Source organism: Rhinolophus sinicus, chromosome 3 (genome assembly GCF_057876585.1).
Source record: "Rhinolophus sinicus isolate RSI-liver-muscle chromosome 3, RSI-T2T, whole genome shotgun sequence".
NCBI lineage: Eukaryota > Metazoa > Chordata > Mammalia > Chiroptera > Rhinolophidae > Rhinolophus > Rhinolophus sinicus.
In genome coordinates this window covers 50,145,293-50,169,990 of record NC_142503.1, presented here as the reverse complement: position 1 = coordinate 50,169,990, position 24,698 = coordinate 50,145,293, and the positions used below count along the sequence as shown (strand labels likewise).

At 32.8% G+C, this 24,698-nt stretch overlaps 1 protein-coding gene across 2 annotated transcripts in view; it reads left to right on the top strand.

The window, feature by feature from the left end:
• AP3B1 (adaptor related protein complex 3 subunit beta 1) overlaps positions 1–24,698 on the top strand; it is a 218,325-nt gene that overhangs the window by 92,882 nt on the left and 100,745 nt on the right. For both annotated transcript variants that reach the window (XR_012495075.2, XM_019728166.3), the window contains exons 9-15: positions 3,042–3,139; positions 5,110–5,164; positions 5,252–5,323; positions 7,271–7,333; positions 9,193–9,325; positions 13,273–13,382; positions 22,697–22,873. Coding sequence is in view for 1 of the 2 variants with exons in the window: in XM_019728166.3 (XP_019583725.3) it covers positions 3,042–3,139; positions 5,110–5,164; positions 5,252–5,323; positions 7,271–7,333; positions 9,193–9,325; positions 13,273–13,382; positions 22,697–22,873 (708 nt within the window). In the remaining variant the exon portion in view is untranslated. The remainder of the gene's footprint in view (positions 1–3,041; positions 3,140–5,109; positions 5,165–5,251; positions 5,324–7,270; positions 7,334–9,192; positions 9,326–13,272; positions 13,383–22,696; positions 22,874–24,698) is intronic.

Genomic DNA, 24,698 nt, shown 5'->3' with positions numbered 1-24,698 from the left:
CAATCCATAATACAGAGAATGCCCCCCAAAAATGTATACACATTTTAAGAAAGGAAAAAACTGTATTAAAATTGTAATACTCAATATATACTGACAACAAAAGATGAATACAAGTCACGTTTGACTTCTGCAATTACAAGAGGTGCTCAAAGTGGTTACCATCAGCGTAATTTTAATACATTTTTTTCTTCCTTAAAATGTGTATACATTTTTTTGGCACCCTTTGTGTTTGTATGTACTGATAAAAGCACCTAGCATAACGCATCATACATAGTAAATTTTAACTATTAGGAATAACTATTAAAATCATCTTTATTTGGATCCTATGTTTTTTGTTTTATTTTGTTTTTTTTACACCTTTTTATTTTAGACAACCCTTTATATTTTAGGAGACTATGCATGCACAACCGGAAATCAGAAAATGCAGACTTAGCAAAACTAAAAACAATTAAAACAGCATATTCCCGTCACCCAGAAATCACTGTTCTAATATCTTAATGCATTTTCTTCCAGATCTTGTTTCTGCATAAATATACATATGTTCACATGTGTGTATGTCTCTCTCTATATATATATTTTTTTTTTTCAATCAAGATAGAAATCATACTGTATGTAGTTTTAACCTTTTTTCCTAGTCATTCCTCTCCATCTTTCTATTTCAGTAAAATTTCATTTCACTTAATACCAATTTATCTTAAGTTATCTCTTATAAGTGATTCATCTAAACTAGTATCTGCTCTAATTCTGGTTGTTATATCTTTTAAACCTCTCAAATTTTGCAGAATGTTCTTCTGGGTTCATGCATTTGATTCTTTTATAAAGTGATATTTAATTTTTTTGTTCTATAACTTGTTTTTCCTGGAAGTTATATCTAAAGGCTTGATGGATTCAAGTTAAATGTTTTCTTAAAATTTTTTTAATTAAAAAATTCTTAATTAATTGTTCTCAATTAGTAAAAACTTTGAAAATGAGGAATTTCACCTGAATTACTTTGTTTTCTGATGCTTGAGAATTCAGAACTTAGAGCTTTGTATATATATCTTAGTAATTAGCAGAAGTTTTTCTTATACCTGGCAATTTAGTTTCTAAATCATTATTAAGTAACTATGTATACAGTAATAACAAAAATATTATTTTGCTAATGTTGTAGAATATACTTACATTTTAGTGTGCCCTAGCTTGGCCAGAACGTTAAGCAGCTGTAACTTGACACATGAATCTCTACTCTATAGTTGATTCTCTAATAATTTAACTTTGTCTTGGAAATTGATAATATAGTACAAATATTTACTGATCAAAAATGTTCTTGAATGGTGAAACAAAGAGAGATAGTTCGAACTTTTAATCCCAGTAAGTTTGGTTCTTAATTATGTACCAGGTAGAGGTGGTTTACTTTTTGTTCCAGTATGTTTTGGTGTCCTGTTTTTTTTTGATGCTAAATATATATAAAGGCTGACTTTTGAAGGATTGTGAATATATTTTTGTTGTTGTTTTGTCCTTGTACAAGAGACTTTGAGGAAAGTCTTAGTTGTTTCAGGAAACTTAGTGCTATATGCTGTAATATTTTTAAAGATAACTATCAACGACAAATAAATTAAGTCAATCATTGAGATTTTGTTTTATAAGATGCTGCATTTCGGAGAGTTTGTTCTGTAATTAAAGTGTATTTGTGGATCACAAGTGAACAAATAAGATATCCTTAAACTACTCATATTACCAAGTAATGTCTGAAAGTTATAAATAAATCTTGTAAAATAAAAAAAGTATAACAAAATACCACACAATCGTAAATTTAGGACCCTGTAAATTGTATTTTTTTAAAATGTTCATTTTTGGAAGAAAATCTTTTTACTTCAAGTACCTTCAGGTGCTGAGTACTCTTTAGGTGTATATAAAACTCTTGCCATATATTTGTTAGAACTTTGTAGACCTACCAGAAGTAATATTAATATATCTTCTGAGCCAAAAAAAAGATGACATAACTTCTGTAGCTCTGTCATTGGAATTGTCACATGTTAAACTGGATACTTCCAGTAAATGGGAAGTCTGGATTACTGATCTCTACATGAAGTGTAGAGGCATGTGGGGGAAATACAGTACTTGTTTTATGGCGGAGAAATCTAATTACCCTTATAATGCTTTGAACCAAAGATTATTTTAAGGTTCTGCATTTTGAAAACCAAAGTCATTTCAAATGTTGTTTTAGAAGAATTGTTTTGATAGAGTTCCTTTTGTTATAACTTAAATGTACTGATTTTAAAAAATTCAGCCTATTTATTATAGTACTGTTATCCTGAAGTGTCTGGCTTCGTTTGAAACGCGTGCTTACAATTAAAAAAAAAAAAAAAAAATTCCCAGCCTCAGAGCAGCAGCAGCATGAGACTCTGGGTCTTGGCGTGTCATGTCACGCTTTGCCTCGTACTGACTGTCAGACCTTGGGTTGTTCATTTAACACCTCTTTTCTTTTTTGAGGCTGTATTCGTTTCCCAGGGCTGCCATAACAAATTACCGCAAACTGGGTGGCTTAAAACAACAGGAATGTATTTTCTCACATTTCAGGAGGCCATAAGTCCAAAATCAAGGTGTCAGTAGGGCTAGTTCCCTTTGGAGGCTCTGAGGGAGAAATTGCCTTTTGCTAGCTTCTGGTATTGCCAGCAATCCTTGGCGTTCCTTGGCTTGTTACTCTAGTCTCTGCCTCCATCTCCTCATGGCCTTCTTCTCTGTGTCTTTGTATGTCCTCTCCTGTCTCTTATAAGGACACTCTCATTGGATTTAGGACCCACCTTAATCTAGTATGATCTCATCCCGATCATTACTAGTCACCTCTACGAAGACCTTATTTCCAAATAAGGTCACATATTGATGGTAGACACAAATTCTTGAGGGGACACCATTCAACCTGCTACAAAGATAACAAGATATTCATCTTATTTCATAGGATTTTGTAGCAGTTACAGGAAATAATATGTAAGAATGTTCTTTGAAACTGTAGGGTGCTCCAATGTTCATAGCTCTTACTGTTTTCATGCTTTATCTTTCAGGTGGTTATGGCAGTTGCTCAGCTGTATTGGCACATATCACCAAAATCTGAAGCTGGCGTTATTTCTAAATCACTAGTGCGTTTACTTCGTAGCAATAGGTAGGACATGGTTTTATCTATATGTTTTCTTTTGTATTCCTTCAGATGTAGTGTTTGAATGAATATAATGTGTCTTTCAGGCGTTTAATAATGTGGCTCTGTTTTGTCAACAAGATTTCATACTAAGGAATCATTATAAAAGATTGTATACAGTTTATCTCAAACTTAATGATCAATACTGACTTTTTTTACCTCAAGCCCAAAGAAATTAAAAATATCGTTCGGCATATAGTATGTGCTATCACTAGTACCCTAGTATTGTTTGATATTTCTAGGTGTGACAGTAATAATGTTTGCGAATAGTAAATCTGGAATCACTGAGAAACTATACTAATGTATTATCAGATCAACTTAGTGTAAGTATATATGATTTTATATAAAGCAATACATATACTAAATTATGTAGTTTATGACAGAATTGCTGCTTCCTTTAGTCGTATCAAATTACTGTAGTTTGCTCTATTTTTTATTGAGCTTTTATTTTTAATTTTTTAAAATTTAAATATAGTTGGTATATAATGTATGTTTCAGATGTGCAACATAGTGATTCAATATTTATAATACCTTACAATGTGATCACCACACTAAGTCTAGTAATCATGTCACCATTAGTTTGCTCTATTTAATAAGAGCTATATGCTTAGTAGCTACTTATTTTAAAGAAATGCAGACACTTTTCATTTCGTGTAGATAGACAGCAAGAATTCCTTTCCCTTTAATTTTACCTACTGTAATTTAGCAGGTCAGGTCAATAATTCAGAAAACTTTTATTGAGTTTTTATGACATCTACTTTCAAAGTTTAAGATCAGATTTTTGTCCTTTGTTTTTTTGTGTGTTTGTTTGATTGGGGAATATTGGGGAACAGTGTGTTTCTCCAGGGCCTATCAGCTCCAAGTCGTTGTCCTTCAATCTAGTTGTGGAGGGCACAGCTCAGCTCCAAGTCCAGTTGCCGATTTCAATCTTTAGTTGCAGGGTGCGCAGCCCACATTCCCATGCGGGAATTGAACCGGCAACCTTGTGGTTAAGAGCTTGTGCTCTATAAACAACTGAGCCATCTGGCTGCCCCTGTCCTTTGTTTTGTTTTCTGTGTTTAAGAATACCATTGTTTTAGCTATTTAGTTATCCTGGATATTTTGCAATAATTAGATATTTTAAATAAATAATGTTTTTCATTGAGTGCTTCTTTTTTTTCTTTTAATTGAAGCTTATTGGGGTGAAATGGTTAGTAAAGTTACATAGGTTTCAGGTTTACCATTCTGTAATAGAGTTTGGGGGGAAAGATGCATACCTATTCTTTTTTGTCCTTAATGCAAATTTAGTGCCACAACTCTAGCCCTAGATTGGCTTTTGCCATTCCTTAATAAGATTCCTTTGGGTTCTTATTCTCTCCTCTCTCTTTATACATAGTCATTCTTTTCCCTTTTATCAGTTCAAAAATTTTTCTTGTTAAGAGCTAGTTCAGAGGCTATCAGAAGGATCTGGAATGGCTCTTTCATATGAAGCCTGACATCATTTCTTAAAAATTGGGACATAAAAATAACATGACTGTGTGTTTTTTTTTTAACCTGTCTTTCACTCCAGGCAGAATTGAGTGACACAATGAGCCTTCTGATCAAGAGTTTGTATTAACTCTATGGTTATGTTTGTTCTGTTCGCTCTAAGGATACCTTCCTTGCATGTGTGATGTTCAGAGCAGCTGCAGTATTGGTTTTACATCTTAGGAATACAGTGTTACAAAATTGGTTTTAACTCTTCCCCATGATGAATCAAATACAATTTAATAATAGTTTGTAGGGAAAATGTATTTACAAATAAGGCATAAACATTCCAGATTTACTAAAAACTTTTCAGTTATATTTGAGTTCCATTCAATATGAAACTTATTGCTAATTCTTTTTCTTTAATGTACTGTTCTTAAAGATACTCCATTGGAAAATATACCCAATGAAAATTCTCCATTAATTTCTAGGGAAGTGCAGTATATTGTCCTACAAAATATAGCAACTATGTCAATTCACAGAAAGGTATGTATGTTTTGAATACATAATTCAAGAGAGAAATTAATGCATTAGCATCATTAAATGTATGTATATATTTATTTTGTCATCTAGGGTATGTTTGAACCTTATCTGAAGAGTTTCTATGTTAGGTCAACTGATCCAACTATGATCAAGACACTGAAGGTAGGCATGCTTTTATTTTTAGACACTCTAATACATGTTTGCTTTGAAGGTATTGCTACAGCTTCTAGCATCTGCAAAATAGAGACCTGCTTTTAAAAAATAGATACATTTAGGGATTTTCTTGATACTTTCCAAACTACATTATTATATACTAGTTACTGTCCTAAATTATAATAATACAAAGTGAAGACATGCTACCTACACCCTGAATAACTCACAGTATACTGAAGGAGACAGATGTGCAAATAGGTAATTTTAGTACTACATGTTTTAAGTGATATTATAGAGATTTGAATTGAGTGCTGTGAGAAGTATAAAGATGGGGTTAATTTTCTGGGATGTTTAGAAAAGATTTGTGAAAATGATGTTTGAATAGATCTTAAAAGAATAACATATTTAGAGATTTATTTTGTTTTTGGTTAATAGATTCGTTGGGAGGTTGTAGGGTTGGGAGATGGAGAAAGGCATGATTTATGCTAACACAAGGGATTATGAAAGTGTTGTGCTCAGGGAATGATAATTATAGTATATAGTTACAGATAAAAGCTATGATTAAAACAATGTGATATTTAGACAGAAAAATAACTGGAATAGGATAAAAGCCTAGAAACAGATCCATGCATATGAAAATGTACTATATAATAGAGGAGACATTACAAACCAATGGGGAAAGGGTGGACTATTCAGTAAGTATTGGAATGATTCATTATTCACATGGAAACTGAGTTTAATCATAAGATAATCTAAGATACACCCAAATTGAAGGATAATTTACAAAACAATTGGTTGGTAATAATTAAAAGTCAAGGTCGTGAGTGTAAAAAGAAAAATGGAGAAACTTTCAAACTGAAGGAGATTAAACACAACTAAATACAGTGTGTGATATTGAACTGGATCCTTTTATTATACATTATTGAGATAATTGGTGAAACTTAAATGGGGAATGAGGATTGCATAGATGTGATATATCAGTATTAATTTTCTGATTTTCTTGGTTGTATTGTGGTCTGTAGGACAATGTCCTTTTTGTAAGAAATATGCACAGAAAAGTATTTGGCGATGATGTGACATCATATTAGTACTTCTGGTCTCAAATGGTTCAAATCATAAATAATTCTTTTTACCTTTTCTGTATCTTTGAGATTATTTTAAAACACTATACAGAAAATTTAAATGTTCTCATCTAAATAAAATGAAAAGTCAGGCCGTAATCTGGGAGAAAATATTACCAGTACATACATCTGAAAAATCACTACACAGAATACATAAAGAACTCCTATAATCTGTGCCTTGTAATTGGAGTGTCTAGACCATTTACTTTTAATGTAATTATTGATACGATGTGTTTATGTCTTTATCTCATGTTTGGTTTTCTGTTTGTCCCATCTGTTCTCTGTTCCTTTTTCCCCTTTTTTATGCTTTCCTCAGATTAATTGAATATTTTTATGGGTAAATTTAAAAGCTGAACTTTTTTTTAGCAAGCCTATTGAAGATGGACTTTTTCATTGTATAGATCTTGTAACTATAAATCCAGAAGAATTAAAATATCTTAAGAATTTGGTATGGTAGGATGAAGGAAAATTAAGAGAACTAATTGATATCTGGAAAACAGGTATTGCTCGGAAGGCAGTTGTTTTCTAACTTCATTAGTTTAAAAAAAGTTGAGCTACCTTAAATTGTTTAGGTTAATTAGATATAAATTGTAAAATTGGGACAATTAGGGAAGATGTAGGATTCTCTTTCATAATTATTTCTTAAGCACTATGTAATTATTCTCTGTATGTAGATGTAGTGAGACAAAGTTCACCTAAAGGGTATAATGCCTCACCATTTGTAACTAACTTTTTTAAAAAACAAATTACCTTTCTATTAAATGCCTAGCCTTTATAAAATTCATCCTTTTTATTTGTGTTTTAAAATATTTACTTTGTCTTTTTTCTACCATAGCTTGAAATTTTGACAAACCTGGCAAATGAAGCCAACATATCAACTCTTCTTCGAGAATTTCAGGTGTGTACAGTGCTAATTATAAAATAACTTCTAAAATATCAGTTCAGTTTAAACTAAAGAAACATCTTTCTGAACTTAGAAATACGTAATTGTATAAATAAAACAGTGATTTGGCACAAGATTGACAGCTAAGCAATTCATAAATTTTCAAGAATGAACATTAACTACAAATTTAAAATTGAAGGGAAATGGAATAGCAGTCCCTTTCATGTTTTCATAGAATTTGAAAGGCTGGTTTATAACTCTGTTCGAAATTAAGTTACTGTAAGGATTCCATCTCTTGTGCTGTCATCAATAGTGCTTTCTATACTCTGCACTCATGAAAATAGTTTCTTACCTGATTGTCCCTATTTGATTGACCTGTCACTAATTTAGACATTGTCATCTTAGCTTTGTGTATAGCTAAAAAAAGACTGGTTTAAAATTATCCCATCATGATATGTTATTGTTGTTTTGTTGTAATTTTTAAACCATATATGCTGATGGATGAGATGCCTCCCAGCAACACATACCCCCAAAATATTGTTTAAAAATTACCTCATAGATATTATGCCCTTTACGATGGAAGGGGCCTCTGAAGACTTAGTGGAGGATCTTTTAAATATATTCTTCATGTATCCATTTTTATCACTGTCTGTCTTTGTACCTTATTTCTGTGTTTATGGGTTATGTTCATAGGTATACAGTTTCCTTATAATAATTTTTTGAGTAAAATAGAGAATTTTTCTAAAGACTCATTTGTTTTTAATTGAAAAAATTAAATAATCAACTGGGAAATGGTTTTAAATACAAGTGATCTTTCCTAAATGTAACTAAGAGAGTTTAATTTGTTTAATTTATGTCTTCCACATTTAATCATGCTCTTGGTGCCATTTTCACTAAATTTGTTGGTTTTTTTTAGATATTCTTAGATTGTCTCCTGCATTTGTCATTTAGGCACCATTTAAATGTATTATCCTTTTTTGCACGTTAGATAACCATACTGTTTAATCTATAGTATGCAATTCTCATTTGAGATTTGGAATCATTTTTTAAAACTTTCCGTTGAAAATGGGATTTTAAATTCCATTACATATAATATATGCAAATATAAATATGCATATTAAGAGTACATTCATTTCTGTAAACAATAAAAACAGTTTTTAAATTAGGGAAGTTATAACCAAAGTAAAATTCTTTAGGGCTGTCATAAATTTTGTAAAGATCTTTTAACTTCCTGTTGTTAAATAATTGTATTATTTATTTGTTTTTTATGTTTATATAAATATATTGTTTACAGTATATTTTTAAAGCATTCTGTTAAAGAAAATCTATTTCAATTGTGTAGTATTTTATTGTAAACTGAATATTTATAAACTTTATGAAATGCTGCTTACTGTTGCTATTGTAGTTTTACTACCATTTTGAAAGCAAAATGTTTGCCAATTCCATATTGGTTCTTTTCCTCCTCTTTTGCCAATTTTCAGATTTAGTGTGTCTAAAAAAAGCAATGCTTTTTTTCATAGATTTATAGATGCTGCTGGTTAAATGAACTGAAACCTCCAAAGAGAGAGTTTGATCATCTCTCTCAACCTTGCATTAAACTAATTGCTGTCTTTGGGTGACTGCTCCCCACTATTGTTTTGGAGTCACAAGCCAGTGGCCACAGGTGAATGAACCTGGCTTGTGTGCTTCTATAAGCATATGCTTTAAGTAAAAACAAAACAAAACTAAATTAAGTCATCAGTTGGACCTCCTATAGTGCCTATAGATGAGAAGATTATGTATGCTAGAATTATATATCGACAAAACTTAATATAGGCATTTTTTGTTCACTTGATAGTATCAATATATAAACTAATTGAAATAATATTTTTTAGACCTATGTGAAAAGCCAGGACAAACAATTTGCAGCAGCCACTATTCAAACTATAGGCAGATGTGCAACCAACATCTCAGAAGTCACTGACACATGTCTCAGTGGCCTGGTGTGTCTGCTTTCCAACAGGGATGGTGAGTTCACAATTTTATTCTATTTTTCAAGTAATTTGTCATTTGAATATTCTTGGTATGATCTGCAAATTGTAACTTTTTTTAACATTGCATTTTTTTTTTCTGTATGTCAGTAGCGTGAACATGAGTAGCACATTTTATCTTTGAAACACACACACAGTATTTTATTGCTGTTTTAGTAGATGAGATAATTAACTTCAAACTGTATTATTCTTGTCTAAACAGAACTAAGAAAGTTGTAATTTGTTTATTTTATTTCTTCACAATTTAATCACCTTTCTTGTCCTTTCCTTCTACTTCCTTCTACTTTCCTGCTTTTCAATAGCATATGTCATGTATAATATTGGTTCACCTGCAGAGGGTGCTAAAAGCAGGCAAATGACTTCGTAACATGGAGAAGTGGCTAGATCAAAACAGTATGTTGAATACATTACCTTCAAAGTTTTTTTCCAGATATCCTACTAATAATTTTATATTCAAGATTAACTCGATTTAGAAGTCATCAATTTTGAACAGCTTCATGTTTTTAAGCCAAACAATATCTAAACATTTTATTAAACTGGATAGATAATATATGTAATCCAGATTTCATACTGTTCTGTGGTAAAATGTCAGTAATTTCTATGATATTTAGAATAAATGAGGCCATTTCGAGAAAGAAAAATGAGTCAATTTCCACTTTTAAAATAATTTAGAGTATTGTTATTCTACATTTGATTAACATGATATTCTTTTTAAGAAAAGCATAATTTTCAGTGTAAAATCATTAAAAATATTTGTGGAATTCTAAATACAATTTTGTCATATCTAGACATAAGCATATATAACATAGCAACTGTAAGTTTAACATAACAAAATTGATTATTTTTTAAATATTTTATTTCAAAGTAAAATAACTTTTCACTACAATAACTCTATATCCCTAAATATCTATTCCCATGTATAGATTTCTTTAGAAAACTGTAATTGTATTTCTGATGAAAAAAAATGGAAACAAAATTTAGCCCCAAATAAGAGTCATTTTTATTGTGAACATAAAATTACAAACTTTTACTTATAAACTCAACATATTATGATGGATAGAACCATTTTCTGCATGCAGTATTAAAACTCTAAATAAGGGGCAACAAAAATTATCAGGGATATAGATGTTTTTTAAAAGTTGACTATAGAATGTAAGTAGAACAGATAGGATACTAAATGTCATACAGTTTATCTATTTCTACTTTTTTTTTTAATTAAAGTTTATTGGGATGAGAATTGTTAGTAAAGTTATATAGATTTCAGGTGTACAATTCTGTATTATATCATCTATAATCCCATTGTGTGTTCACCACTCAGAGTCAGTTCTCCTTCCATCACCATATATTTGATCCCCTTTACCCTCATCTACCACCCCTCTCCCCCCTTACTCTCTGGTATCCACTAAACTATTGTATTTCTACTTTTAATAACATCCTTTTTATCTATTTCTGCACCTTAAATTGTGTTGAAAAGCATATTTTTATTTTCCTGTATCTTTAAGAATGACTTATTTGATCAAATAAGACATACTCCTTGGGAAAATACTTCCAGAATATTACAGATTTTGAACATTATAGATATTTCAGATGACGTGTTCTTTTAAAATTTAGTTGCATACAAAAAGCATCACAAATTAATTAGAACACTGATGAGTTCTTTGAAATATTATACAAAATGTATTCAAGATTTCTCAATTTTGTATTTTGACTCTCTTTCTCATATGAAATTTTCAGGCTGTGGATTTTAAAACAATCTTTTCCACTTCAGCTTTGTAACACATTAATTTCTCAAAAAATATATTTTCTTCACTTTGGTTTAAGAGATAAATGTTCTACCCCTGTAGCACTTTTAAAAGAAGAATAGGTTATTTTATAATTAGATAATGGGAGGCTAATGTAATTTATAATCACTCTTAAAAGTAGGAGTATTTACTAATGTAAACTCTGATATTTGAATGTTTAGGCTTTTGTTTTTGGTAAATCAAAACTCTGTTTATAATCCTGGATTTTTTTCCCCTGCAGTTTGAATATTAACAAACTCATAGATACAGAGAACAAATTGAGGGTTGTCAGATGGGAGTGGGGGTTGGAGGGGTGGGTGAAAAAGGTGAAAGGGATTAAGAAGTACAAATTGCCAGTTATAAAAATAATCGTGGGGATGTAAAGTACAGCATAAGGAATGTAGTCAATAATACTGTAATAACTGTGTATGGTGTCACATGGGTACTAGACTTACTGGGATGACCACTTCGTATATAAATGTCTAATCACTATTTTGTATACCTGAAACTAATATAGTATTGTATGTCAATTGTAATTGAAAAATAAAAGACAATAAAATGATAATAAGATACCTGCCATATGTTATTGTCAGAAGAAAAGAAGTCATTTGTTTACATAAAACATTATGTAAATATGAATGATCATTTACATAAAGAAATATATAATTTGAAACATCTATGTTTAGTAATGATTAGAATGGTAAAAATTTGGCTTTATATGCTTAACGGAAGCTAGATAAGAAAATGTATTTTAGAGAAAAATAGTGAAAAAACACAAATAATGGTATTTCCAGTATAGTATTAAAATAAATCTTTTGAGTGTATACTAGGGGAATGTCTAAAATCTATCAGTCCCTATTAATTAAAAAATGCCAAAGTGATACGTAAAGGCAATGTTGGTTTATTTCTTTGGCATCTGAAGCATTTATAGTTGTTCATATAAGATTCATTCCATAGGTTAGGTGCTCTGGCTAGTTACGTTTCTCTACAGGTGCTACCAAAACCATAACTCAGACCAGTAATTAAGTGTGATAACTCGGTCTCAGGATCCCAATTTGAGGATCTGCTTCCTGGAGCCATTCCTAATACCAGTTACTGTATTAGTTAAGGTCCTGGCAAGAAACAGATTGACACACTTGAAAGGGACAGTTGAACAGAATTTAATGAAGGAGATATTTATAAGGAATGGGCAGAATTAAGGGAAACCAGCGAAGTATGATGTAATACCCTGGGATTAACAGGCTAGGAACAGTGAGAAGCCATATCTAAAACTGAAGGGAAAGGGTGTGAGGAGTGGGAGCAGTTACCAGACCCTGCATGAGAGAGCCAGTCACAGGAACTGAAACCTTCAGTAGAGGCTTGCAAGCACTGCCAGGGAAACCTGGCACAAGAGAGATTCAGGACAATAAGTATTCTCTCCTGCTGGTGCTTCCTGTTGGCTAAACATAGCTAGAAGCCAGGGCAAGGAAGTCTGGTTGATGCATTCCCAGAGGTCAGACTCTCGGGCCACAGCATTGGGCCAAATAAGGCAGAATGGATTCATGGGACCAGTGGAGACAATTCAGCTCACAGCCCAACTCCTTCTGTCTCTGAAGTCCATGCTATTTTTATAGCAACACCTTTCCTAATGCTGCTAATCCTTACTGCTCACTTTTCTGGACATACCAATTAAGGAGGAATTTTTTTTTTTTTTTTTTTTTTTTTTTTTCAGTTTTCTGTTTTCTTTAGAATTGGGGAAAAAAATGTTATTTAGATTGTATGTGTTTGATTACCACTATATAATTAGTAGGAATCAAATAACAGTATTTGAGAGCTCTGGTTAAAAAAAAAAAAGCCAAAGACACTTGAACATTATGGCTATTACATAATCTAACTTCACTTTGTTTTTCTGACTTAAAGAATCAGAGATTAGAAAGGGATATCAGAAGGCAGGAAACAGTAACAAATGTTAGAAATTAAAGTATACTCCTCTACTTAAGACAAATGTTCACCTAAACAACTGGGAAGTCCACCTCATGGTTATAGTTTTCACCTAGTCATTTAAGACATGTAGAATGTTTTGCTAATTTAAATTTACATTTTACCAAAGATAATACATTTGAATTGAATTACACATAATTAATACGAATAATCTCTTTTTCAGAAATAGTTGTTGCTGAAAGTGTGGTTGTTATTAAGAAACTACTGCAAATGCAACCTGTACAGCATGGTGAAATTATCAAACATATGGCCAAACTCTTGGACAGCATCACTGTGAGTACAAATTAAGAGATCTTTGCTGAATTCAACTGAATTTTACTCAGTAAATTGTGGTTTTGTTAAAAATAAATGGGCATCCTAAAGTATAATCGTTAAGAGAGCTGAATTGTCTGGATTCAAATCCTGGTTGTAAGATTCTACACTGTTGTAGAAGGGAATTACAACTCTGAAAAAGGGGAAAGATACAGTAAATACAGCAATGTTGGATTGGAATTGGAATGTCAGTGTTACCTTCCTGGGTTTTTATGTAGATATCAAGGTGTGTGTGAGTATATATATGCATGTGTGTGTTTCTACACACATTAGTATGATACATATGAATGCATATGTGAGTATACAGACATCTATTTCCCAAGGCTGTCCTTTGAGGACAAAGCCTTCGTGCAATAATACCCCAGTACCATTGAGCACACTTCGTGCACAGATCTTGTATTGTTTTGTTTTAACTGAGGTATACTTTCACACCATAAAATACACCCTTTTCAAGTATATAATTCAGTGTTTTTGGTATATTCATAAGGTTGTACACCATCCCCACTATGTAATTCCAGGACAGTTTCATCATCCCATACCTCAAAGTCCTGATCCTCTCTTTACTCTGTAGCCCTTGACAACCATCAGTCTACTTTCTGTCTCTGGATTTGCTTATTCTAGACATTTCATGTAAATGTAGTCTGACAATAAGGTGGCTTTTGTGTCTGGCTTCTTTCACTTAGCATGTTTTATTGAAGCTTCATGCACATTGTAGAATATACTCTTAGTACTGCATTCCTTTTTATAGTAGACCTTGGTTTTTAAATTCCATTCACCACTCTGAGGAACCAGGGTTCCTTAGAGAAAGGACTTATTTCAGATATAGGGCACGGAAAGAACAAGATGATCTTGGAACATCTTAATTGTTCCAAAAGAAGCAAGGAAGTGCTCACAGAATGCTAAAGACACGTCAGAAAGACACAAGAGCCAGCTTGAAGGGGTTCCCACTGGCCAATTTGAGCAACAAAATAAATGACAATAAGAGGATTACAAGCTATTGAATAGAGCAAGAGTCTCTGAGTCCACACTAGAATGAATGAATGATAGAGTAAGGGAGAAAGGAAAGCTCTTCCTTACAATGCAAAAACTAATAAATATAGAAGGAATGACGGGATTTGACTATCACCATTTCCCAGCCATTACAGCAACAATTCAGGCAAGAATCATTAGCAAATGCTAAAAACTAGGGGGTGAAATTTGAGTAGGTAGTAACAGGATGTCTGCATAATCTCAAAGTATATCCTTACAAGATATTCCTTAATTACAATGGGTAAATTAATGACTTTACAACGGAGAAACTTTGCAGACACTGCTGGAACCAAATGAATGTAGTTAACATTGCCAGCAACATCATCACGTACCTTCTAAGATACACTGAATAGAACTCAGCATCAAGTCAGTTGAATTCCTGCCAAAAGTGAATGGCTTGTATCTAATCAAGAGGAAACGGACAAAAACCAAAAGAGGGTATACTATAAAATAACTGGCTTGTAGTCTTTTCAAATGCCAATATCATGAAATGGAAAGAAAAACTCAGGAACTTTTTCAGAGTATTAAAAGGATATGACAACTGTATGCAACACATAATTTTGGATTTATTTTTTTCTTGCTATAAAGGATTTCATAGGGATAATTGGCAGAAGCTCAATAAAATCTGTAGGTAAGATAACAGTATTGGTTCAGTGTTTAATTTCCTATTTTTAAATAATTTGCTGTGGTTATGTAAAAACATTTATTAGGAAGTTTACACTGAAGCATTTTGAGGATAAGCATGTCTACAACTTTTATTGATTCTGAAACCAAAATGTGTTTGTATACATAGAGAGAAAGCTAGAGCAAATGTAGTAAAATGTTAACATTGAATGAAGGGTATTCAGAAATTCTTTTTACTCTTCTTTCACATGTTCTATAAATCTGAAATTATTTAAAAATTAAGTTGAAAAATAAATATTAATCTTGGCTCTGCCACTCGCCACCAGCTCCATGTCCTTATGTTAAAATCTCCATGCTTCACTTTTCCTATCTGTACAATGGTGATAGTAAAAGACCCGATATTGTTGTAACTATTGCATTAGTTACTGTATGTGAAGGTCTTAGGACATTGCCTGGTACACAGGAGCACTGAGTGGTAGCTGCTATTATTACCTATGTTCTATTTCATTCACTTCTTCCCTTTAAAACTAAAGTTTCTGAAAGAATTATGTGAAAAGTATTTTATTTCCTTACCTCACACTCCTCAACCCATCACAGTCTGATTTTGACTCCTCATTTTTTCTAAGGTCACTAGTCCTTCTTATTAAATCCAGTGGATAATTTGCTGTCCAGCTCTTTCCTGATCTTTTGTTAACATTTGATTTCACTATTTCTCTGTTGAAACATTCTCTCTCCATGGCTTCTGTCTTTTTTCTTCACTCTCTTCTCCATTGTGTTTGCCTTTTATTATGAGTTGCCCTAGAATGTTGGTTAAAGTGTGACAACTAATGTTGTAGAACTAGAAGGGTTGTAATTTAGGGGAGGAGTGTATCTCTTCTTTCTTTAAAGATGGGGTAATCTATACTCAGCCTGTTCAGAGGGATTATATTTGTGTGATCAGGACCAATTTTTAATGTCTCTGGTGGCAAAGTTTTGTTTCCCTCAGGGTTATATTAAAGCTTGCAGGGCAGTTATACATTTATCTTAAAGCTAAGAATAAGACTCACAGGAGTCACTTAGCATCTGAGCTTCAACCACATCTCTCACCAGAGCATTACTTTGTCTTCATATCTACTCTTACAGTTGATAAATTATCAAAACCAGGACTTCTCATACAGATTGTATATCAGAGATATAGGGGTTAAGAGAGTGATCTGTAAACCAGATGACTTGGGCTCAGATTTAGTCTCTATCTTTTACTTACTACCTTTGTGAACTTAAGCAAGTTATTTGACTTCTGTGCTCCAGTTTCTCATCTGTAAAATGGGAACAGTATTACTGGTAACTTTATAGACCTATTGTGAGAAATAAATGAGTCAATGTATGAAACAGAACAGTACTTATGTTATTATGTTATTATGATCATGGCTATGTTTAATGTTTTTGAAAAAGACAAACTTGATAAGGTTGAAATTTAGTAAGTGATCTTGTGGCCCCTTTTATATTTTCCTTATTTATTTATTAATAACATAAGTCCTGTAGTGCTAATCATATGCCAGGCACTATTCTAAACACCTTAAAAATGAAAATCATTAATTTTACTAACAACTCTGCAAAGTAGGTTCTATTAGTGTTCCCGTTTTATGTAAGAGAAAAGTGAGGCAGAGAGGTTAAGTAACTTGGCTAAGGTTACATAACTAGTAGGTCTGCTTTCTTAACCAATACGTATGCTGTTTCTCTTCCATTTCCAGTCTCTCTTTTTTGTATTCAATTCAATTCACATATACCTATGAGACTTTTCTACTCTCTGAGCTGGCTGGGATTTTATTATTAGTGTTTCCTTTTGCTTCCCTCAAATCATTACAAATTGGACATTAGATTGACATGGTCTGTGTTTGCCCAAATGTGGAAAGTTGTTTCACATTATTTGTCAGTGATCTGTTGATGGGAGATGAGAGCGTAAACCTGAGGTGGACATCTAGCATCCCTGTGTACAAGCATCAAATTTCAGTAGTATGTTTAATCATTGTAACAACCACAAATACTCCTATACATATTTAGATACCTTCTAGGGAAGTGGTACATCCATCAGTGAGAACCACTTTTCTAACCAATAACTAATGAACCAAAGCAGGGAACTCTAGATAAGGGAAGACAAAAAATAGAGATACATACATGGGTATTGTATGTATATATTTACACACATAATTAAATGTATAAGGATAGAATAGGAATGTCTAATAAAAGTACTAAATGAAAAGGCTTGAAAAGGGGGCATAATGTAAGGGAAATTCTAATAATATGTACCTAAAAATATTGAGAAATCTTGGAAAACCTAGGGGTAGGATGGGATTGGGAAGAATAAAAAGTGTTTTGAAGGTTTTATGGGAGGAAGAAAATGGAGGGAGGTGAAATAATTATAATGTTCTCATCTTGTGTTGTAAAGTGATAAGGTAAAAATAGGTTATCTTAGGGTAAAAACAGTGGGTTTTGGTGGAAGAAAATAGTCAATATCTTGTTTACGAGGAATGATGGAGAAATGTGCCTGATTGTGAAAAGGAAATAGAAATGTGGAGTTCTCTATTTCCAAATGTCTTGTGCAGAATTTAGTTAAAACTTGTACTAGTAAACTTGTTCTGGTCTTGTTAGAAAGCGAGAGGCAATTATAGGAAGTGTTAGGGCTTTCAGGTGAATGTAGCTGCTTATATAGAAAACCTGGGACAAGAGGACATTTTTGATTATATAGACTTTCTCTACAATTGTTGGAATATTAGCCAAGTAAATATTTCCTTAATAGATCTATATAGCAAAGCCTATGGGTTTTTTTTTGTTGTTGTTGTTTGTTGTTGTTTTTTGTTTTTGTCAGAAGATAACCATTAGTAGAATATAAAAGTATGGTGGGAATTCCAAATTCACAAAGGGGAAAGAAAAAAAGGAAACAGAAATATAAAATAATAACTTTAAAAAATAATATTGTAAGATGGAAGAGTGAAAATACAATACCTCCTATCCTAAATATGAATGGGCTGAATTCTCTCATTAAAAGACAGACTTTCAAATTGGAGTGAAAAACAAAAGCTAGCTATAGTCCATTTATAATTAAAATACCTTAATCAAAGTGATATGGGTTGAAAATAAGGTAGAGAAAGAGATTTTAAGTGAGCATGAACAAGGCGATTTAAAATTAGTTACAAGTATTTAACAAGATACAAAGGAACACTATAAAATGAAAAAAAAGGGCAATTTATAAAGAAACTAAGAAGCATAAACCAACACACACACACACACACACACACACACACACACGGCAACCAAATAAATATTTAGAGGAAAAAGTCTATAGAAAATGCAAGGAGAAAGATAAAGTACAGTTTTGGTGGGTAACTTTAGTATAGTTTTTTCAGACATACCTATGAGACTCTAAGTAAGATGAAGATGTAAGTAAGGACATAGAGAAAATAAATAATAGAATAAATACTTGGTTAAATATAGCTAAAACCTGTATCTCTTGAATGGATAATACCCACTTTTATGGGTTTATGAGAGAACATTTACAAAAACTCAAGAATATACTTGGATATAAGAAAACTTAAAAGATTTAAGTTTCAATTAGAATTAAATAATTTAAAAGGGTACCAAACAGTTGTGAAGTAAGAAAATATACTTTTAGATCAAAGAAAAAATGGAAAGAAAAATGCAGGCTCTCCATGAAACAAAGAAAAAGCACTTTATTCCAAAAGGTGTAGGATGTGGCTAATGCTATAACTGCCACCATTTTTAAAGTAAAGAGACCAGAAATAAAAGAATTTGTATATGTCCTGAGAAATTTGAAAAAGAACAATGAAATAAAGCATCAAAACCTAAGAGGGATCCAAGTTCATTTTGTAAAGTAGAATACCAAAAAAAGATAGTTGAAATTGATAAATATATCTTAAATCTGGTCCTGAACAGACAATAAAATAGTTAAACCCCTCCTGATTCTAATAAGGTAAGGAGAGAAAGCAAAAATGAACAAATTGGGAATGTGACATTAGAGAGATTAAAATAATTACAAGAAAATTATGTGAAATTCTATAGAGTTGAAATTCTAAAAATTTGAACTTTTGGAGAATGAAGGGTGATGATGAGTTGTTACTATTAACATTATCTAAGGAAGCTGAAGTGCTTGAAGTCAGACAAGACAAGACAGCTTGTGATGCAGCCCCCTAAAATGGCCAGGGATTGGAGGCACAAGTTACTCCAGAAGAAGGTAATGAGAGATGCAGCAGAAAACAGCTTCAAAATCAGGAAAGGCGAGGGATTGAATCCCCAGAATCTCTGATCCAATCAAGAGAGTTATTCACAGAAGAACAATAACCACATGGAAAAGAAATCAGTGCTTTATTAATCCTATCAAATACCTGATGACTCTTAAAATGTAGGCAAGTGATTCTAAAATGGGGGTGCTTAGCTCGAGAGCCCTTTCTTCCGGAAGCTCTACCTGTTTTACCCTAAATCTAGGGGTAGTATCTTAAACCATTGTGATTTTAGAAAGAGCCAATCCAACAGGTGTCAGAGGACCATAGGACAATATAGAGCATGTTTTTCCTCATTGCCTACACCACTTTATTAGGGCAGAATTCTGGGACGAGGGGGAACAGAAGGGCTAGCCAGACCTCTTCCCTTTCTGGCCACCTTACTTATCCATACAAGAGGTGAAAGGAAGTGAGAAAGTGCCCCACCATGTGTGGGTGCAGAAGTTGGCAGGTGATGGCCGAGGCCTGCCATGACAAGGATATTTCTTGGGATGGCTGCAGGAGGCCATTAGGGAGCCGCTGCACAATGTGGTGGAAGAACGGGCAAAGGAGTAATCCTTCATTTGACTAATGAATAAATAAGGTTCAATGAGGTGAAATTGTCTCCATGATACACATGATCAGCCTGGGACCAGAACCAATCTTCTTGCCTTGCTGGCTGGTATTTTCCTAAGTATAGCGCACTCTTCTTTGTCTCTGCCCAGTGACCGTGGTGAACTTTGGATTCAGACTGGGAGTCAGTCCCAGTTCCACCACTGACAAGCTATGAGATGTTGGGCAAGTTCCTATAACTTAATTGGGAGAGAAAGGGAGGGCTGGAATCTGAAAATCTTAGGATTCTGATTTCAGCCAAATGCACAAAAACATTGGGTTTGTCAGCTTTCTAAGCTTTTTAACAAAATGCTGTCACCAAAAGTTTGGTATAAATGTATTGAAATTGATATTATTTATTGTTGCGGGGAAGTTTCCTAAGTTTTCAAAATGTTTACTTGGCAATTTTATTACCTCTGTCCTAGAACCCTTCAACACCACTACCACCTTCAGATTTTCATTGTGAGCATTAGAATGTATTGATTTTTAAATTTTTCAGAGTTGTATTTTAAATGTATGCATTATGAATGTTTAGTGTTTAAATGTTCTTATTTTAATCTTAGTATATTAATGAATAAGATTAGAAACAATCTCTTAAAACTTTTGGGGATTGTTTTTTTAATTGCAAAAAAGAATTGTGTGTTACCAGAAGAAAATTACTTAAAGTGGGGTAGTAGATTGTTACATGTCATAGAATTCTAATTTTTATACTAGCAATATATAATAAAATATTTAAGAAAAATAAATCTAGCATAACAGAAATCTGAAGTTGTCCATATATTCTTATTTAGAGGTAACTTTCATTATGGCAGGCAACTTGAATTGCTTCATACTGAAAATTTAATGTACCACTCAATTACTGTTCTTTAGCCCAATTTAAAATAATAGATTGGGAGTAAGGTCTTAATGCAGTGTAACCTTTGGAACATGAGAAATAACCTCTTTCTTTCTAGAAATCAGTATACATACAGTAAGAATATCAGTTTTATTATACTGCATGAATGGATTTATAATAGCATTTAATATTATACTTATTATTTATACTTAGTAGTTACACTTATTGCATAAGTACGCTGATTTCTTCTGTCTTACTAAACTTATCCTAATACTAATTTAAAGATGATGCTGTTATTTGAAAATATACTACACTTTGATTTTAAAACTTTTTTGATGACTTCAATCTGGTGAGAGACCCAATTTAGGGGTGTCTTAATAATTTTACAATATTTCATAAAATGGGTGTTTTGAAAGAATTTGAGATGGTGGATATTGTGATAAAATTTTAGCTGTGCAAAGGTTTTTTATTCTTCTTTTTAACAGTCTTATGTACAGCTGTGAAACTATAATAAAAATATTCGATTTTATTTGCGGAATTGGAAAAGGACTTTATAGAAAGAATGTTATCTCTTCTTGTTATGCTGCTTCTTAAAAATAGTCACTTCCTTTTTCATTTATTATAAAAAGCAGATTTTCCATGCTAGGTGAAAATGCTCACAGAAACTAATTTACATACCCCTTCAAATTCCTTTTGGACTAGGGGGTGATACAAATAAACAGATAGTAATAAAACTAATGTACATACTCTAAAATGATGTCTTAATGCAGTGTAATGGTGCTGATGGAAGGTTTCCAATTTGTAGCAAAGCATTTATTTTTAAGAAGCAAATTATATTGAAATGTACATTAAAAAATATATAATGCCAAAATGCGATATTGGACAAATTTATCTTCTCCCCATTTTTTTGTTGATGACTAAATAGTAGACGGGGATTAATGATTTTATAAGCAGACCTTGATGATCTTGTCTGTTTTATATGTTTCCAGTGCTATAGATGCAAATACATAGAGGATATAACAGTTTTGATTTGAAATCCATAGTCTTTAGTGGATATCTTCCTTTTTCTATACTACCTGTGATTCTCAAAACGTGGTTTACAAACCACTTGTCCCAAGAATCATCTTCATAAAACATGAATTCCTGGGTCCCACCACAGAACTACTATCCTGTGGCTGATACCTGAACCCTGCAGTTTTAGTAAGAACCCTAGATAATTTTTATGGACATCGAGGTTTGTAAATCAGTGCCCTACAGTGGAGGTTGGCAAACTTTTTCTGAAAACTATTCAATAGCAAATATATTCAGCCTATGGTCTTTATTGCGACTACTCACCTCTACTACTGTGTTTCCCCGAAAATAGGGCCTAGCCAGACAATCAGTTCTAATGAGTCTTTTGGAGCAAACATTAATATAAGACCTGGTATTATATCATATTAATTATATTATATTATATTATATTAAGACCTGGTCTTATAGTAAAATAAGACTGAGTCTTATATTAATTTTTGCTCCAAAAGACACATTAGAGCTGATTGTCCGGCTAGGCCTTATTTTCAGGGAAACACGGTATTATAGCACAAAAGTAGCAACAATAATACATAAAGAAATGTGTGTGGCCAGCCAGGTTTTGGCCCAAGAATTTGCAGATCTCTGATAGAATCAAAATTCTAGACAAATGATTATTTTCTTTATGAATCTTTTCTAAGGCATTATCCCTGAAATCAGTTTTAATGAGATTTCCTGTGTGTTTATTTTTTGATAACTAAAGAAACTCCATAAATATAGCAGCACTTCCTGGATATACATTAAATGAATTACTAGATCTAATACCTTGATAATAGTTAAATCCTTTTCTATGCTAATATTAAGGAGAGTATGAGGATCTTTTTTGTGACCATATAATCTGGTTGTAATATTAGGTTCCTGTGGCTAGAGCAAGTATTCTTTGGCTAATTGGAGAAAACTGTGAACGAGTTCCTAAAATTGCACCTGATGTTTTGAGGAAGATGGCTAAAAGCTTCACGAGTGAAGATGATCTGGTAAAACTGCAGATTTTAAATCTGGGAGCAAAATTGTATTTAACCAACTCCAAACAGGTAAGAAGCTAATCCTTACTCTCCTTATGTAACACCTACTTTCTTTACTCTGATGAAGCCACTAAGGTCTGTTCATGCATTAGGCTGTCCATTCAACAGTTACTAAGTGCCTGTTTCTTTAAGGTTCTACATTAGATGGTAGAGGTGCAAAGAGATGACAGTCTAGTCTAGTAAGGGAGAAAAACATAAAAAATGAAATAGTGTGTGGTAAGTGCTAAAATAGAAGTATTGAGATACAGTGCAACTCACGAGGAGAAAGTTATGGAAAGTCTCAAGGAAGGACGAGAGAGGGTAGAGAAAGTCTCATAAAGGATAAGACTCCTGACTAAGGGCTTGTAAGGATGGTTTCCTATGCAGAATAAACAAAGAGGAGAACAGACGATCAGAGTCATGAAACAGCTTGGTGCTTTTCAGCACACTTAAAGCTGAGTCTGGAAAGGTAGGCAAGGCCAGGACTTGGGGTGGCAAGTGCTATATGGACCTTGTCCTACAGGTGCAGGGGAAACCAGTATATGTTTATTAATAGTGGTCTAATTTACCAGATTGCCATTTAGAAAATTCATTTTTTCAATTGGTTTACTCTTCGAGAACTGTTAGTTAGAGAAGTCACCTCTGTGTATAAAATATATTGAATCACCTCCGTTTATAAAATAGGGACTTTCCCATCCTTCCTCCTGTATCTAAATTGCTGTTCTCCATGGGTGGAGGATCTAACCTGATCGACAAGACTGGAAAAGAATTGTTGCTCATTTGTAACTAAGCCCCTTACTAGGTTTTATGCTCCATGTCCTGTCTCTATTTCTCCCTCATTTATCCTGTCTGACTCTTACTTTGCCTTTGTGGGGTATTTTTTCCCCTCTATTTCCCTGTCTCTCTGTTTTTGTCACCCTCCTTCAAAACTCTGCCTCTGCATCTTTCTAATATCCTTAACCCCTTCACACATACACCACCACCGCCTAATGTCTGTGTCTGTAATTCTCTCCTTCCTCTCCCATCAGTGTTCATCTTTCTATCTTTCTGTATTTGCTTTATGTGTCTCTGTATGTGTTTCCCTCTCTTTCGGCTTCCTCCCTACCCATTCTCATTCTCTAGTAAACTGATGTTGGCCCATCAGACTCCTCAAGCAGACTCCTCAGATTCATTTCTGTTATGCTTTGGGATTGTCTTCATCCCCACTTGTGATAGGAATTCTGTTATTGTAGCTTTTGCTGTTCATTGTACACAATTTATGACCAAATAATTGCAGATATTCTGAGTATATTTCCATGATTTAGATTTTTATCTTTACATTTTAAGTTAATCTTTGAAAGGAATCAGTTAATCATTTCCAGGTCTCTTCATGTGATGAGTTACTTTTTAATAACTGAGTAAAAGAAAGGAAACCTGTGTTTGCTGTTGAGTTTCTTATTTATTGATTAAAAACACTGTTCTAGCCTGACATTTCCTGCGTTCACTAAAACCATACGGTATTGTGAAAGTTAATCTGACACCTAGAATATTATGGTTGTTATGACTTTCTGTCTGGTTTCGCTACTCTAAAGATATCTAACTTATATAAATGAAAAGTAATACAAAATTAGTATGTTAATCAAGACTGAAAGAGTAGTTATATCTTACAAAAACAAATAAAGATTCTGTCTTTGGCCTTCTTTGTAGCTGTAAGTAACCAATTATGAAATATAGTACTCTTTGTTCAGAAATTATAAAGTCTATTTCATATCTTTTTATCCAGTGAATTTGATACATAGTTGGCACTCACATCTTTTTTTATTAAACTGTATTATTTATTGAAGTTTTGGAGCTTAGCTTCTGAAGGGTTCTATTG